The 16,705-nt window shown below is 38.6% G+C and overlaps 1 protein-coding gene across 2 annotated transcripts; it reads left to right on the forward strand.

Annotated features, from left to right (window-relative positions):
- The first annotated feature begins 61 nt into the window (after nt 1–61).
- LOC124182532 (serine/arginine repetitive matrix protein 2) lies at nt 62–15,707 on the forward strand. Of its 2 annotated transcripts, none has more exons than XM_046569946.1 (14): nt 62–198; nt 860–1,049; nt 1,230–1,304; nt 1,540–1,609; nt 1,712–2,118; nt 2,333–2,566; nt 2,987–3,592; nt 5,734–5,981; nt 7,066–12,763; nt 13,279–13,720; nt 13,900–13,997; nt 14,183–14,311; nt 14,421–14,560; nt 14,688–15,707. In XM_046569946.1, exons 2-14 carry the CDS (start codon nt 918–920, stop codon nt 14,704–14,706), a joined length of 8,298 nt encoding a protein of 2,765 aa, XP_046425902.1. In that variant the 5' UTR covers nt 62–198; nt 860–917; the 3' UTR covers nt 14,707–15,707. The 2 variants fall into 2 exon arrangements, with proteins under 2 accessions (XP_046425902.1, XP_046425903.1); XM_046569947.1 differs by having other exon boundaries at nt 13,900–13,985.
- The last annotated feature ends 998 nt before the right edge of the window (nt 15,708–16,705 follow it).

A 16,705-nucleotide genomic window follows, 5' to 3' on the forward strand; every position in this document is an offset into this window, starting at 1 on the left:
GTCAGATGGCTAGTAATCGCTTGATGAAGATTTGAGAATCGGCAACGTCGTAAAGTCGGCTGAATCGTGCAAGCGACTAGCCTAGCGAGAATTGGTAAAAGGAAAATGGCCGCGGTTTTCTACAACCAAGCGTACCTCTGGCTGTCATTATCACCAAAGTTTGTCATCACGGAATAAAATATTTTTAAAACCGTATAGGTATATGGAAATAAGTCATATTCTTACGTAGATATCTATTAATAATACTGGAGTAATATTTCATGCATCACTTGTACCCAGGCGTGTTAAATTTTGCAAATATTTACCAACGACCGTCATGTTTGGGACGCAAATTGGTAACAGAACGGGGAACTAGCCAAGGATACTACGTGTGTGAACAAGAAAAAATAACGATAGATGAAACGAACCTTGAATAATTTTCGAATATTTTGACTACTTATATCCCCCAAATCTTCGTGCCAGATCTTACTAGCGAATCTGAATTGAGACGTCTTTATTCGGTTTCCTTTGGAGAATTTTTTTTAAGTATTCGACCCTTCCACTTTTTTTTTATTCACCCTTTTCACTCCCTATTTTCTATCTCCCTTTCTATACATGTGTGTATGCTTAATTTGCATATGGCGAAAATAATTTGTAGTTTTGAAGGTTCGTGATATTTGTCCCACCTTCATCACTACGTCCAGGGACTGTTCGTTCCAAATAAATCAGCCATCAGTCAATGTCGATATTACATTATTACAATTTATTGCAAATTTGAGGGCAACCGATTATTTGCTTCTTGAACCTGTTGTAGTTGTATGAGATTACTTAAGAATACTCATAATAAAAACCTGTTGTATCGATGTTGTCTGTTATTCAGCTGAGGTGGTGAGCAAAGCAAGGTTGGAACACACATGCACATGTTTTGACCGTAGTGAATGAAGATGTCTAGCGATAGCGAAGACAGCGAGCATTCACCAAAGCCTTCCAAACGGAGACGAGTTATCGTTTCTGATAGTGACAGTAGCGATGAATCAATAATAGGGATGCCAAGAAAAAGGAGAGTATATGTAAGTAAATACGTTGAACAGATAGTTGAGATAGCAAAAGGTAGAGTTTTACTTTCAATACTGTAGCTTTTCTTTTTAATAAATTTATTCTTTGACGGTGTGAGTAAACTAAACTGCTTTGTATTTGAATTCTCTGTTGAAGATAGAGATTAAATCTAATTTGTTATATTCATGTTTCAGAGGGTCACAAGTGACTGCGAGAGCAGCTCAGATGATAGCGATGTTCCAAAGCCTGTAAAGAACAGAAAAACTTATGTAAGCATATTTTACATAGCATCCAAACGTCCTGCCCCCCTCATTTGGAAGATCAGATTGGAAATGAAAATGTGAACCTTAATCACATAGCAACTAATATAACATTATTCTGTCATATCTTGAATCAAACAAAGTAACTGAATTTTCACCAACATCATTTATCTGTAAGGATCTCAGTTTTAGAAAATTTTAATTAGCTGACCAATTAATCATCTCTTTTTACATTAAATTGCAGAGACTCGTCAGTGATGATAACACAAGTTACGGGTGCAGTGATACAGATGCTGATGGATCAAATGATCTAGGTTAGTATATACTTGTTTGATGTGTTAATTTACGTGAATGATGAACTTTCTCTTTCATCTTATTCTGCCCTGAGATCTTACCCCAAATTTTTTCATTCACAGTCATCGATAGTGATAGTTCAACCTCACGGTCAGACTGGAGGACTGTAGATGGTTCGTCGTCAGAGTTGGATGGACAAGGTGGCACAGGTACTGGGCGGAAAGCTAAATCGTCAAATGGGCAAAAAAAATCAAAATTCAAAGTAGAAGGAGAATCAGGAGAAGTTGCGGGTGTTAATGAAGCGACTGCAAATGGAAGTGACAGCGACAGTGACAGCAGTAACTTGCAGACAGAAAAATGCCCAATTTGTTTGCTCTCCTTCAAGAAACAGGAAATCGCTACACCTGAATCTTGTGACCATTCTTTTTGCCTTGAGTGCCTCGTCGAATGGAGCAAGAACATCAACACATGTCCTGTCGATAGACAAACCTTTACCTTAATATTGGTCAGGAAAAATCTTGGTGGAAAGGTACTGTTAAATGAGAAATTGAAGAACAATAAGAAAGTAACAGTAAAAACCTTCTTTTTTTTTTTCATATATATTATTAATTTCGCCCTATTAATCAGCACATTCATTGATCTCGGAATTTATGTTACGACTTAGCCGTACTCTTTGTAATTTGACATGTTTTAAGCAAGTGCTAGAAAGAAAAAGCTACATAGCATTTTCATGATTTTTTCAGGTCATACAGCAGCTTCCAGTTACTATCAAACCTCCGGTTGAGGAACAAATCCAGGAAGATGCTACGTACTGCGAGATTTGCCAACAGTGCGACAGGGAAGATCGAATGTTGCTGTGTGACGGTTGCGATCTGGGTTATCACCTAGAGTGCCTCACTCCACCCATGAACGAAGTTCCTATGGACGAGTGGTTCTGTCCTGAATGCGCCCAAAATAGTCAGAATGATGCCGAAGTGGTAACAAATAAACTTATACAAGAGTAAATAGTAGAGTACAAATCAGGGAGTGGTATAAAAAAACATAAATGAAGACAGCTCAGAGTCATCCCGCACAAGCTTATGATATTTTTCTGAATGATTACCATAAAGAACTCGCGAAGAGCACTTTATTATATGACCTGGACAGCTGGATAAGTAGGTAAAAAAAGATTATGAATACATTTTTCCACCATTTACGAGCAAACGCTGAGTTTGATCAACTTTGTTTGTTCCAGTTCTAAGTTGGGCTAAAAAGTTAACAATTATTTATAACGCAACAGAATCTTTACCACCCTATTTCGCAAAATCTAAGCACAATGTTTTTCTTGATTGCTTATAGCCCTGAAATAGGTCCGAAAAATGAATGAAAGACTAAGAAACGAAACTGTGAAATTTTAGGTGGAAATCGACCTTGACGAGGTTCCAGATTTGATGGAAGAGGCTCGTAGACTGGGCGAATCGTACGGGAGAACGCGAACCGGTCGTGACCGCGAATTGTCGGTAGGTCCGCGCGTAATTCCTCGTACTCGTCAAACGGAACGCGTGCGGGCAAATATACGCGCCGATCGTAACCGGGCAGCGTCTTTATCGCGAGAAACAAGACACGCGGCGGACTCGCGAGACGCGGTCGTCTTCTTCGATCCTGACCAGCCCTCGACGTCGTCGTCCGGTCTTGACTCGGTTGCAGGATCAACGTCCCGCGCTCGAGCTGCGGAAGCGGCGCCAGGACGTCGCGTTTGCGAAGTCACGGGCTCTAAAAAATCGACTTCTAAGTCTGCGTCTAAGTCTAGTACGGTAAAACGTAAACGGAAAAAGAAAAAAGTTCGCAAAACCAGCAGCAAGCAGACGATCATGAAGCTGCGAAAAGTGAGGCTAACGGAGATTGACGATGACGGCAAGAAGGTGGAAATCATCACATACGTTAAGGTCAAGTCGTCCGGAGCCAATGATGGATCGTCGAAAACACGTAAATACAAGAAGAAGAAATCGAAGCGCAAGCGAAAGGTACAATACCAATAAATATCTCAGATGATATCTGCAATTGACTAACCCAACTGTGTACACCTAAACAAATATGCGCAAAATTAGGCCATGATCCATTTCTCATGTGATATTTGCATACTACATGAAATTCATTCAGTTGTAAAAATTTTGATCGAATCTATTGCTAGATTTTAGACCAGAATTTATGAATTTACCTCTCTTTTTTTTTTTCCCCCTCTTTTTTTTTAATAAATTTACATGGACTTGCGCTCATATTCCAATTAATTTTCGAAATGAGTTCCATAGATTTCCACTGTCTGCAAGATACTTCGAAAAAACAATATGCACTAACACAATTTGGCTACAATTTGAATTGAATCTATTCATATTATTTATGTAATACTTTTATACTTGCAAACCGGGTTGGGATTAGGAAATTTCAGAGTGATTGACAATTCGATCTTGTCGCAAATCTGCTTACCGAACTTAAAAAAATCTGAATTCTCTGATCATTGTAAAGATTGCTCATGAACCAGCTGTGATTCAAAATAAGTACAGTATCTGGATTCTGTGGAATATTGATAATGTTTAAGAAACGTTAACGGGAATCCTTGATATAATATTTTACCCTAGTCTACTCATATTTTGCAACTCAATTCACTTAATTTTTCAACCAACTTATAGTTACTTCTTTCATGATAGTCAGTCTCTTAAGTACAAGAGGTTTTCTGAAACAAACCAAATTTTTATTTATTTTCAATGTGTTGAAATCAAACACGAAAGCTATACATGTCCTCTAGTCTCTAAGTTCCAAACCGGTGAATGAAATTGTTGTAACAGCGCAACGAATAGTGCATCTCTGCAATATGGGATATTTTTCTAAATATTTTTGCACTCTTTTATATTCAGTACTGACTATAATAAGAATAGTAACAAAGTACAATCATTTTTATTTCCAATGTATCATAATTATGAATAATGCAGAACCTAAAGACACTGATAAAAAAAATTGCAAATTATAAAAAATCTTCTATTGTTTTGAACGGTTTTGATTTAAAAAATCCCACTGATTCCACGCGAATTGTTAAAATGGGATATCAGCTTCAGTGACTTGGAAATTATAAAAATATATAAAAAACCGCTAACAATTTCACTTTACAACAATAATTTGATATTACTCGTTTTCTGTATTGAAAACAAACGGAAGTACTTAATGTTCGGAGTTTGAGTGTATCTCTTTTTCTTGTAAAGAGAGACAAAAGTAAAATTGCATCTTGTTGTCTTCTCACTTCTCTTGTATAAATTTTCGCTTAATATATCATTATCACAAGAGCTAAAAAAAAGCATAATTATACATATGTGTATTAACCATGTCATGTATCGCGTAATTTTTCAATTAATGACCACATAATTGTTCATATTATTTTTTTTCACTCATCTGTATCCAACCTTAATCCTTAATCCTTGATTCATGTTAATAAAAATTTTTTGTCAGTAGAATCTTTTGAGTTTTTTTTTTTTTTTTCTTTTCGTGTTTCTCACATTTTTTTTCCGTCTTCTCATAAGTACACTCTTTCATCATATTATTCATATTGAGATCAATGATGCGAAAAACGAAAGTAGAGTATCAGAAAAAAAAAAAAATTAAATTGTAACAAGTTAACCATTCAAATTTTGCTTTTTTCTCTTGGTAAACGTAAGGGAGAAATAAAAATTGAAAATAGTTCTAAGTGAAAATCAAAGATTTAAGACAATTTTGGTATAAATTTAAAATTTATCAAATTCAAGTAAAAAAGTTATTTTGATCTTGTCGATTGCTAAATAAGTTAATAACATAAAATTACATCAGTAGCGATGTACAATTTTACAGATTACTAAGCTTAAAATTCTTCAGAAATGAGTAATACAAGAAACGAATCAGAAGCAAATCTCCACTTAGTAAAATCACAGGGGCTCTATACTTCCCCAACCATTTTTTACAAGCTATAAAATTATATGAAATTGAGATCCATTAATCTTAGTATGTACTCAAGACTATCTAACTTTGATAACAGCAATAAAGAACGCAATTTCTTCTGAATATTATAATTAAGACAAGGAAAAAATAGCTAATATTCATTTCTTATGTGCGAAATTTAACAGTAATTTTTTATCAATTTCAGCAACGAGGTAGATATCGTCGTGCCCGTACCGTACGTTCTGTAGCCAAAGCTCAGACTGTCAAAAAACGGTTGGCAGTGGCGCTGGGAATGAGCAAACCTATCCGTAACGTTCCTCTCCTCGTGCCAACGGTTAAAAATCGTCAAACCATAAGCGATCGCACACTGCTCAGAAATTCAAGATACACAGCGGGTATATCTCAAGTCAGCCTCTTCGGAAATTCACGCGACCTCAACTACAGCCCGACTGGGTGAGTGAAAAATTTTCCAATACCTATATTTCACCAATCATTGTATAATTTATTTACTCGTTTTTTCAGTTATTGTTTGACACTTGTTTTACTATTATTAATTTTAAAATTCATTTCGTTGCTTTGTCTTGACTATTAACAACATTTATGGCAAGTTACGGTATTGATTGGGTATACGTATACCTTTTATTCGCATTCCATTGCGATATATCAATCATCGACTAGAAAGACATTGATGTACTTACCCTCCAGTTATTGACAATGAGGTTCTTGCGAAAATTTTGCGAATGAATTTGATTTCAGGCTCGGTACGCTACAGCTTTACGTACATTTAAACCATATTCCTATACGACGATATGAATTTGATCTCTATTACAGTTATTACTGCTGTTATTACTGCGATTATGATTATGATTAATATTTATTTAGTATTGCCTGCCAGGCTCTAATATCAAAGAACCCTCACGACCATAAGAGACTAGGATATTTTTCTGGGTGTATGAATCGAATTTTACCTGGATATACAAGGATGCGCACAATACACATTGTTCTGGTTTTATCTGCAAACATTGATTCTAATACTATTATATTCTTAAATGTCGTTTAAATGTTTAGTGTCTAGGCAAACCATATTGAACGAAGCATTTGAAGGCAATAATTATTTTATTACGGAAGAGTAATTGTCATTTACAATTATTTGCAAACCAGCAAGGAAAGTTCTTCTTACTTACCAGATTTCAACATTGCATTCTCTTTTAGTACATATTTGGCAATCGCAGAGAAAAACTTTATCTGTAAAACTTATAATCTCTGTAAAATCCGATCTCGGTATTGATACATATTATTGCCTGCGAATACGTTAAATTATTGGATACATACTGCGAGAGTCTCTCGAAGTAGGCCTGTCAAGCCAGTCGAGGTGATTACAATACACGCCTTTCGTCAAATGCTGTAACTTTGCTTCGATTGATAGTTCGAAAGGTCCACTTTGAGAGATTCTCTTCGTATACGTACAGATGCAGCAAGCCATTTAGATGCATCATCCATCTAAATGGTGTGAAAATTTATTTGTTTCCCAAAACAGGTCCGACTCGGAAGAATCCGACAGTTGTACAGTTGGTGGTAATGGATTACTAGTAAGTAGTCGTCCCAGAAATGCGATTGCATCGACACGTCGTCACACAGCATTGAAAACGATTTCAAATCCACTGATACCACGTGATGAAATAAATCCAGATTTGATGACCCCCGTCGATCTGATTGGTAGCATATTGGACAGCCAAGAGTTCTGGCACTCTAAGAAAAACACTGATTTAACTCTGAAGGCAGACGGAACGTTTCTGATAAAAAATAACACCAACAACAACAACAACAACAACAACAACAACAACAACAACAACAATGACCACAATGAAGACAACAAGCACAGCATAAACAACAACGAGAGTCCGATAAAGAAAAAAATCTTGACAAACGACGAGGAGAATATTACAGCGAAGGAAACACGTCTGGACTTGACAAAGACCGATCAAAATGATATGGTACAAAATCCGATGTACAACAGTCCAAGAGGTGGAGGAAATCGTGGAAACTTTAGGGGAAGCGGTAACTATAACTGCGAAAACAACCGGCATAGTTATGGCGGGCAGGGTTATGGTGGAGGCAGAGATTCGTATGGGGGAGGAGGAGGCGGAGGAGGTGGACGGCACAGCTTTGGCGGGCCAGGGGGAGCAAGGGACAGTTATAACAGTGGCCGTGACTTTAGACCCCCAGGTAACTACAATCCAGGATTTGAAATGCGCGGTCCTCATCCAGGATTTGCAGGAAATCTTCATCCCCCGTTTAGGAACCGCAACCCTCAGCAGCAAAACTTCCGTAACGAAAGACCAAGGTTTCCACCTCCGCTGATGACGGATCGTAACGATCGTCAACAGCCGCAGCACCAGCAACAGCAACCGCCGACACCGTTCAGCCATCAAGACGCTAACAGCGAGAGACCACCTCCTCCTGGTTTTCCGCACCTGAATTCCTTCCAGAGATTTAGACCCCAGATTCATCCACTGATGTCTACACCACTGCCTGGACCCAGACTTCCCCCGATTAGGCCTCCAAGCTTTATGCAGGGTAATTTAGGGCAAAGCTTCCAAGACGAGGGGTCAGGGTTTAATTTGCATGACGACGTCCAAGATCACTCGCACTTCCCGCAAGCTGGTTTAAGCAATACTGAGCCCACATTTGGCCCCAGGAATCAGGCGCCAGATGAGGAAGAGTGCGACCTTTACTCGGATATTGAACAACCTGACAATAAGAATTCATGCGATAATGACTCTCCAGTTGTCGATGCTTTGAATAACGACCAGGGCGTTGGGAGTGTGCTGTTACCTCCTCCGCCTGAGCCGCCGTCCGGTCTTCTTGACTTTGAAGAGTCAAAGAGCGACAGGGACTGCAATGACAGCGATCAGGAACTTGTAATTGACGACAATCCGAAGGAGGATAATAGGGAGCACAAGAGTGACGATAAGTATGATCCCTTCGCTGATGACAGTGATAGCAATGCCGAACATGGTGAGAGCCATGGACTGCGAGGGGTTTCAGAACCTGCAGCTCACTCTTTTGCAGCCAGCTTTTCTAATCAGCAGGCTATCATCGATAAGCCTGGAATCCGACTGACCGCTTATGACGACGACGACGAAGACGACTCGCAAGCTGACTGTCCAAACTTTTCAATTTACTCATCTCAGACAATGGATGTAGCTAGGAATAGTGAACAGGAGCTTTCCCAGCAAATAGGACCGCTCGAGCCGCCGCCTCTGCCACCCGATATTCCTGACGACGATGATATCATTGTGGGTGATGTTCAGGCCTGTGATTTGTCTGATATACCTGAACCGTCTGATCCCTATGTCGAATCATTGCAGAAGGAAAGACAGACGCTCAGTAAGATACCACCGAAGAAAATATCAAATGACAGTAGAGGGAAGATCACGTTTAAAATTGGCAATAAATTTAAGCTTAGCAACAAACTCAGCAATCTGTACGATGAAATAGATGAGACTATAGAAACCTCGATCCAGCAGGAGAAAGAGGTCGAAGAAAAGAAGAATGCTGAGATTGAAAAGGCAAAGGCTAATGAAGAAAAACCTATTACCAAGGAGGTTAAAGTTGCCACAGAGACTGAAGATGCGACGGTGGACAAACAGGATAGAACCAAGGACACAGATGCTGAGGAGAAGTCTGATGACGACGAGGAAGAGAAATTGGAGGAACTCGAAAAAGAGCTCAAAGAAAAGGAACAGAAGCTAAGAGAAATGGAGCAGCAAGAAGAGCTGGAAAAAAAGCAAAAAGGTGAAAAAACGTTAACTGTGATTGATGATGAAGAGGCAAATGAACAAGATACTACAAATAAGGGTGAGGATGAGCCTGCTGTAAATGACTTGGATCAGTCACGCGATTCATCCAAGAAGAATGAATTCAACTGCGAGAAGGAGAAAAATGAGACTCCGTCGATGGTTGACTTGACTGAGAAAAGCTCGGATACAATCATCTCCATTACTGACACCATCCAATCGTCATCGCCAAAGGTTACAGCCGAGGACGATCTGGAGGTCAGCCTCAAGGATAGTCTTGAAAATACGCAAAAGAGCCAAGAAACAAAGAGCAAAAAAGAGGCCGTTACTACTGGAGGATGGACGAGGGTAGACAATGTCCAAACAAACATTGAGACTCTAGCCAAGGAACCAGTAAAAGAGAGTAATGTGCTTTATGATCAGATAGACGAGGAATTCATTTCAAGGAAACCTGAGAACCCTGATGATAATGCCCATGATGACAAGGATGAAAATAAAGCACAAGAGAAAAAAATTAATAAGACTACAGAATGTGAAGAGAAAGATGATGCGGAACTTATTGAGATTGAGGATAATTTGGAGGATGCAGGCTCCAGTGAAAAAATGGATTTTCTTCCGGAAACAGAGAATTTTCCCCTGGAAAAAGACCCTAGTGAGATATTCGAAAGTATTGTGCACACTAACTTGCATCAACAGAGCTGGGAATCTGACGGAGCTTATACTCCTTGCAAAGACGAGCTACCTGTAAAATATAAGGATAATGACAGAAGTTCTCCCTCGCCTTTCGAAAGTGGCCTGGAGCCGATAACCCCGACCAAAGATAGATCAAATGACGATTTGGATGGGTGCAGAACTCCCGCAGGATACGCGGGTCTGGGAACAGAAGCAATTTCAGAAACTGACGAAGCAATGAATTTTGAGGATGAGTTAGCACTGCTGCATCTAAGGAAGGAAAAGGAGATGGAGGATGGAGAAATAATGGATGACGGCAGAATGAGCCGTAAGACAAGTGAAAAGCCTGGCAAGGAAAAGGAAGACGACAGTAAGAGGAAGAAAAAAAAAGATAAGAAGGAGAAGGGAAAGGAATTGGACAAAAACAAGGAGAATATTGCATCACAGAACCAAGTATCGTGGAAGAAAATATCTAAGAGTACCAAGGAAAGGCAGTATCGCGACAAGGACAGGAGGTCGAAGTCCAAGGAGAAAGAAAAGGAGAGAGACAAGGAAAAAGATAGAGATAGAGACAGAGACAAGGACAAAGATAAGTCGAAAAAGAAGGGAAAGGAAGTGGCAAGAAAGAAAGAGAAGCGCAAGGAGCTCGAGAGATACGATGTGAGAAAGATTGTAGCTGACAAACCATCGAGGCCAAGAAAAGATGAGTATGGTAGAGATATCAGGGATGAGACTAGAAGCAGATCTAGAAGCAGGACTCTATCGCGTAGAAGAAGTTTTTCCAGAGATCGAAGAAGCAGATCTCACGAAAGAAATCGATCGAGAAGTAGATCTAGATCCCGAATGCGAAGATCTTGGTCCAGAACCCGTCAGTCTTATTCTAAAGGAGATCGATCAGTGTCTAGAAGAAGATCGTTGTCTCGATCAAAGCGTAAGATATCACGAAGGAGATCGGTATCAAGGAAGAGATCGGTGTCGAAAAGACGATCCAGATCTCTCTCAAGGAAGCGCAGATCCTCTCTTTCACCGAGAAGGCGATCCAGAGGCAGATCTCTGTCTAAAAGTCGTCGGTCGAGGAGTAGATCCCGGGATAAAAAGAAGGATAAAGCAAAAAAGCACAAGTCTAGAAGCCGCTCGAGAAACAGAAAGCGATCACGATCAAAAACACCCAAGAGAATATCCTCCAAATCCCAAGACAAAAAACACACAAAGAGAAAGAATGCATCCCGTTCGAGAGATAGGTCAAGGGAAAGATCGCGGTCCAGGGATCAAAGAGAACGCAATAAAAACTGGGAATCGATTAACGAAAAGATAATCGAGAGAGAAAGACGCCCGGTGTCGAGAGACAGAAGATCCTGGAGTGCTCAATGGACTCCATCCTGGTCCAGATCACGGTCCAGAGACCCATCGCCAACCAGACACGAAGAAGTGGCTTCTCATACAGGCTGGTCGTCTCCTGTATTAGATACTGTTCCAGTCCCTCCTAAAAACTTGACTGTTATACTGACGAATAAAGAAGCGATAAAGAAAAAGAAGAAGGAGAAGAAAAAGGACCCCAAGAAAATGAAGGAGATTGAAAAGCGAAAGAAGAACAAACGTAACAGGACTCCACCACCTTCTAAAGAAGTTTTCGCCAGCGGAGACAACATACTTGTTAGCGTCTGCTTCAATAAGGAGAATGAAGTAAACCAGGCTGAGTTACCCCCCTTGCCTGAAGTTATGCCACTTGTGACACCGACAGTAAAACGCAGGCGCCGAGAAACTGCGCAAACTGCTGAGCCTGTGCTTAAAAGGTCTAAGAAGGAAAAGGTTAAAGAGAAAAGACCGCCTAAGTCTCCGAAGAACAAGAAAGAGAAGAAGAAAAAATCAAAGGCTGCTGAAATAGCAGCAACAAAAAAACCTGTGGCGGTAATAGACCTTGACCAGTCTCCGTTCAGGGAACAAACACCTTCTCCACGTGACGTCATAGTACTTAGTGACGACGAGGAACACAAGCAAACCCAGGAAATAGCCACCCCTGAGCAGCATGTCTCTGCTCAGGCTACTCCTCAGCATGAGCAGTTCATTTCTCAGGGTCCAAAGACTCCGCCGGAGCCGCAAATTAAATTTTCTATAAACAAGCAGCAGAGTAACCTCAGGGCGTCGATGATAAACCCTCTTCACGAGGAAGAGGAAGAGGAAATAGACGAAAGAGCTGACGAAGAGTTGGAAATGAGGGCTCAGGAGGAGCTCGAACTGCGACTTAAAATAGGGCCCAATACTCCGCCCGAACCACCCACATCACCGCCGACGTCACCTGACGCATACGATCCATTCGACCCTACAAAGTCAAGGTCTCCGACGCCAGTAGCCAGTCAGGAAGCTACACCAGCAGACGAGAGAGACAGAAATCAGTGCAGTTCACCAAGAAATCATGACGCAACTGATACTCTTTCCTGCACTCCTAGTGAAGCAGACAAACAGATCCAGGAACAACAGAGTCAGGACACTAATAAACAGATGGATAAACCCAAGATCATATCTATGGTTACCATAAGGAAAGCCTCACCTAAGAGAGACTCACCGCCTGTTGGTGATGGACAGACTGAAATAACACAGCCGAGCGAAAGTCCCGCTAAAACTCAACAGAGTCAACAGAACCAACAGAATCCGGTTAACTTTACAAACATTAATCCGGTACTTGCTACTGTCACTGCAGCCGTTCAACGTAGTACTTTGTTTAACACCAGTACACCCATCAGCACTCAAAGAAGTTTAATACAGGTGGGTATATTTGTTTTTTCATAGAGTACTTCAGTAACTAGTACACTTGAGGTGTTTTCAATCTATCTTCGATTCACTCAGCGGGCCTTGTAGTTATAAACCGCATCCTATTTTCACACCTGAAACAGAAAGATGTCAGAATCGATATCTGGTGGTCTAGACTATAAGGTCCGCGTCTTTCATAAACGTACCATCCTTATCGTTTGGTGAGTTGAAACTTTTTCACTCTGGGAATGAAAGGGTTTCGAATCTCGTAACAAAGTTCTTCATTATTGAACACTTAACCACTCTGATAAGAAAAAACCTCAAAGTCTCCAGTTTTAGATAAAAGGTTTCTCGGTTTTTAAGATTGGTGAGAGTGAATATACACCTTATGTTCTTTTCCTAGTACCAGTAAGTCTCGCATCTTCAAGTTAAGATTGTAGCAATGTTGAGAAAAAAAACTGAACGATATCTTGAAATGCGAGAAACTTTTTGATATGAGAATGTACAATGACGGATTATATTAACGACAGCCAAACCGAATCTCGCCGATAAATCAGAACAAACAGAGATCAAACGAGAGGCCACAGCTGCCAAACTTATTCACTAATCCGGCAAAGCCGGCTCCATCGCGTGGCAACAAGTCGACATCTTCACAGAGCAAAAATGCTTCAACAATGGGACAAAATGGAAGCGACGCTACACTTGAGACCACAAACGACACTATTGACATGTCGTCGCCGTATTCGCCCGGTTCCAGTCTTAGCGATGGGATTTTTGATCCTCCCAGTCCAGGAGGCCACAGTCCTCAACAATTGCCCCCTGGTAATACAAATAAAAATACACCATCGAAAACTGCCAACAAACCAGCTGATAAAAAAGACGCTTTTGACGTACTCTTTGGCTCGTCACCAGCTAAAGGTCTGGGAAAAACGAGGGCGAGAAAAGTTCTTGAGAAGGATAAGAGAAAGAAATGTAGGTATCAACTTCTGTTATCCTTTTAACTTGTTTAGCGTACATATTTACTGAGCTAGAAAATAAAGATAGTGGTAAAGTTATAGCCTTGAAATCAGGGATTCTAGTGATCCTAAGTACATTGGTATTACGTATATCGCACGTTTGGCATAGTAAAATTCTCTAATAATATTTTTTAGCAACAAATCCCAAAGTCGGTGTTCGAATGGACGAAAACCAGCTTCAGATTTTGGACGATCTCCCGAGTTCAGCCGTCGAAATGCAGGTGAAAGACAAGGTTCGGTTTTTTTAATGATTTTTTTTTGAATTTTTGACGCATAAATGTTTATTTAAGTGATCCAGTTATTTTTTGACGTTAAAAAATATACCTACATTGATAGAACCAAACGACAATATTAATTATAACAATATTAATGCATAATTTTTCATCGTTATTACTTGATTTGTCTTTCCGATTTTCAGTTTCTAAAAAAATTAAACAGACAAGAAAGAGTCGTAGAGGAGGTGAAACTAGTTTTGAAACCACATTACACAAAGAAGCACGTAACAAAAGAGGAATATAAAGACATTATGAGAAAAGCTGTGCCTAAGGTGGGTCCGAATTGCATCTACATCCTCTATTTTACAACAGTATTAAACCAAAAAATTCAGTGCAGCGTGTTTCTATGTACAATGCTACGTGTTTTTGCGTAAATTTCAGATTTGTCACAATAAAACGGGGGAAATAAATCCTAAAAAAATCGGCTTGCTGGTTGAAGCTTACGTGAAAAAATGCCGAATGAATAAAAAAAAGAGTTTTGGGGGTGCTACGATGAATCAGCAAAAGGCATCTAAAGCTGCGTAAGTATACCCTATTACTTCTATACATTCGAGAAATAACAACATTCCGATATGTTGATTCAAGTACAAAGAGAGAATTTTTCATTCCATAATGAAACTGCCTACCATTTCCGTTTAATCATTTTAGGAAAAATCTCTGGAGTTGATCATAAGCCAATATTGGGTCTAGTATTTAAATATAATATGCCCTCGTCGATAAAATTCCGTACTCCCGAGAATCGAATCTGGTGGTAAGTGAAAATACACAATAGCCCGGAATGAATATGATTTTGAAAATGAACAAGATTATGGATGTGAACACGAATATGAATATGAATATGAATATGAATATGAATATGAATTCTACTCCACATCGTTAATTCTAACTGTAAGGAAATCAGAGCAGTATAATCTGCTATAAATCAACACCGAACAATGTGTATTGTGTGTGTAAATACTTATACTAATGGCGTCTATCGATTATCCATTTGCAAACCCCCGCCCCAGATATATATATTTTTCTTTAGTTTTTGTTTCCCCGTTTTCTTCCGTTCTCCACTATTTAACTTTGTTTATCACATCACAACATTATTATGATTGGTCAAATTACGACCATGATCACAGTCGCAACGATGATGACGGGTTTTGTCCCAGTTGTAAGTAAAGGGCAGTCATTGATTGACTAATTTTACTCTTTAGTTCATTCGTTGGTAAAACACGTTGTAAACTTTATATTGGGATACTGTTTTTTCTTATTGTCTCTTTTGTTCATTATCTTTGATAAATTTTAAACATATACAGTGACAAATTCACTCCGCACTATATTAGAGAGAATTGAGGCTCTACTGCTACATAGTAATTTTGCTATAAAGTTTTGCTCCTCATACTTTTTCAGAAAATAAAATTAAAGAGAGGGAGAGCAATCGATGAAAAACTCAATTTGCATTATTGAGAAATAAGTAAATGAATAAATGTGTAAATAATCATCGTGCAATTCTTCTGGAAATAACTGATTCAACTCCTAAGGAATTGGATTAAATCATTAATGTTTCTCTCCTAATTGCATTTTAACTTAGTTGTCAAAACTGACTGTGCGCCAATATTGTTTCTGATTCCGTTTTTTTAATTCCTTACTGTATAGAGTTCATAATAAAAGTTGTCAAACTTTGGTACGACTTTTTCAATATAGATTGAGAGATGCTAACGATTATCGTTTATCGTACAACGTTTTGCTTTCAAATGAATTTTGAAGGGATAGCGTGGGCTGAGGTAGACCGAGTGGAGAAGGTTACACACGGTAAAAAGATATATGTATACATATAAATATAGGTAGATAACGACGCAACTTTAAAATGTACAAAGATTTGTACGACTTTGTTCAGACTTATAGATGATATATAGCATTAAACCGTATTTATGGTGCGTACACCTGCTGTCCAATAATTCGTCGATGAGTTTGATAGTGAAAATTTAGATACTTTCAATTCGATGAATATGATGATCATTATTATGATTATTATTTTTATTATGAAAAAGAAATTATGTAACGCCTAAAGTCTAGTATTATTATTTAACGAATTATTATTATTATTATTATTATTATTATTATTGTAGATAAATAGTGATAATCGGTTACACTGATTGTTTTGTATAGAGAATACACAAGGAATAATTATAATTGAAAATTTTTGATTGTTTCATAATACTGCTACTGTGACCGTAATTAATTGCTACTGCAAACACAAATTCAAAGGTTTACGACGGTTACAATTACGTGTAATTCGTTAGTAACAATATCGTGATTGTAAGTTCGATGAACCAAAAACAAACTATAAACGAAAAAAAAGATTTGCAATCAAAATCGACTGACGCTTGTTTACATGTGTAGAGTTCACGTTTTAGTATTTTTAATTTTACTTTAATTTTTTTTCTTTTTTCTTTTTTACCAATTAAATATTATGTCAGAAATACGAACAATGTTTCAAAGGTAAAAGTATTTGAAAATATTAGAAATTTTTTAACAAAATGAAAAAGTCTATGCAGAGCATCATTAACAATAGGAATAAAAAAAGAAAACGCAATGACAATTTTACAGTGATTTTACAAATGAAAGATCTCACGGTCGTCTTTGATAGTTATTTTATTACTACCGTTACTATTAATTGG

This window comes from Neodiprion fabricii, chromosome 5, assembly GCF_021155785.1.
Source record: "Neodiprion fabricii isolate iyNeoFabr1 chromosome 5, iyNeoFabr1.1, whole genome shotgun sequence".
NCBI classification, from domain to species: Eukaryota; Metazoa; Arthropoda; class Insecta; order Hymenoptera; family Diprionidae; genus Neodiprion; species Neodiprion fabricii.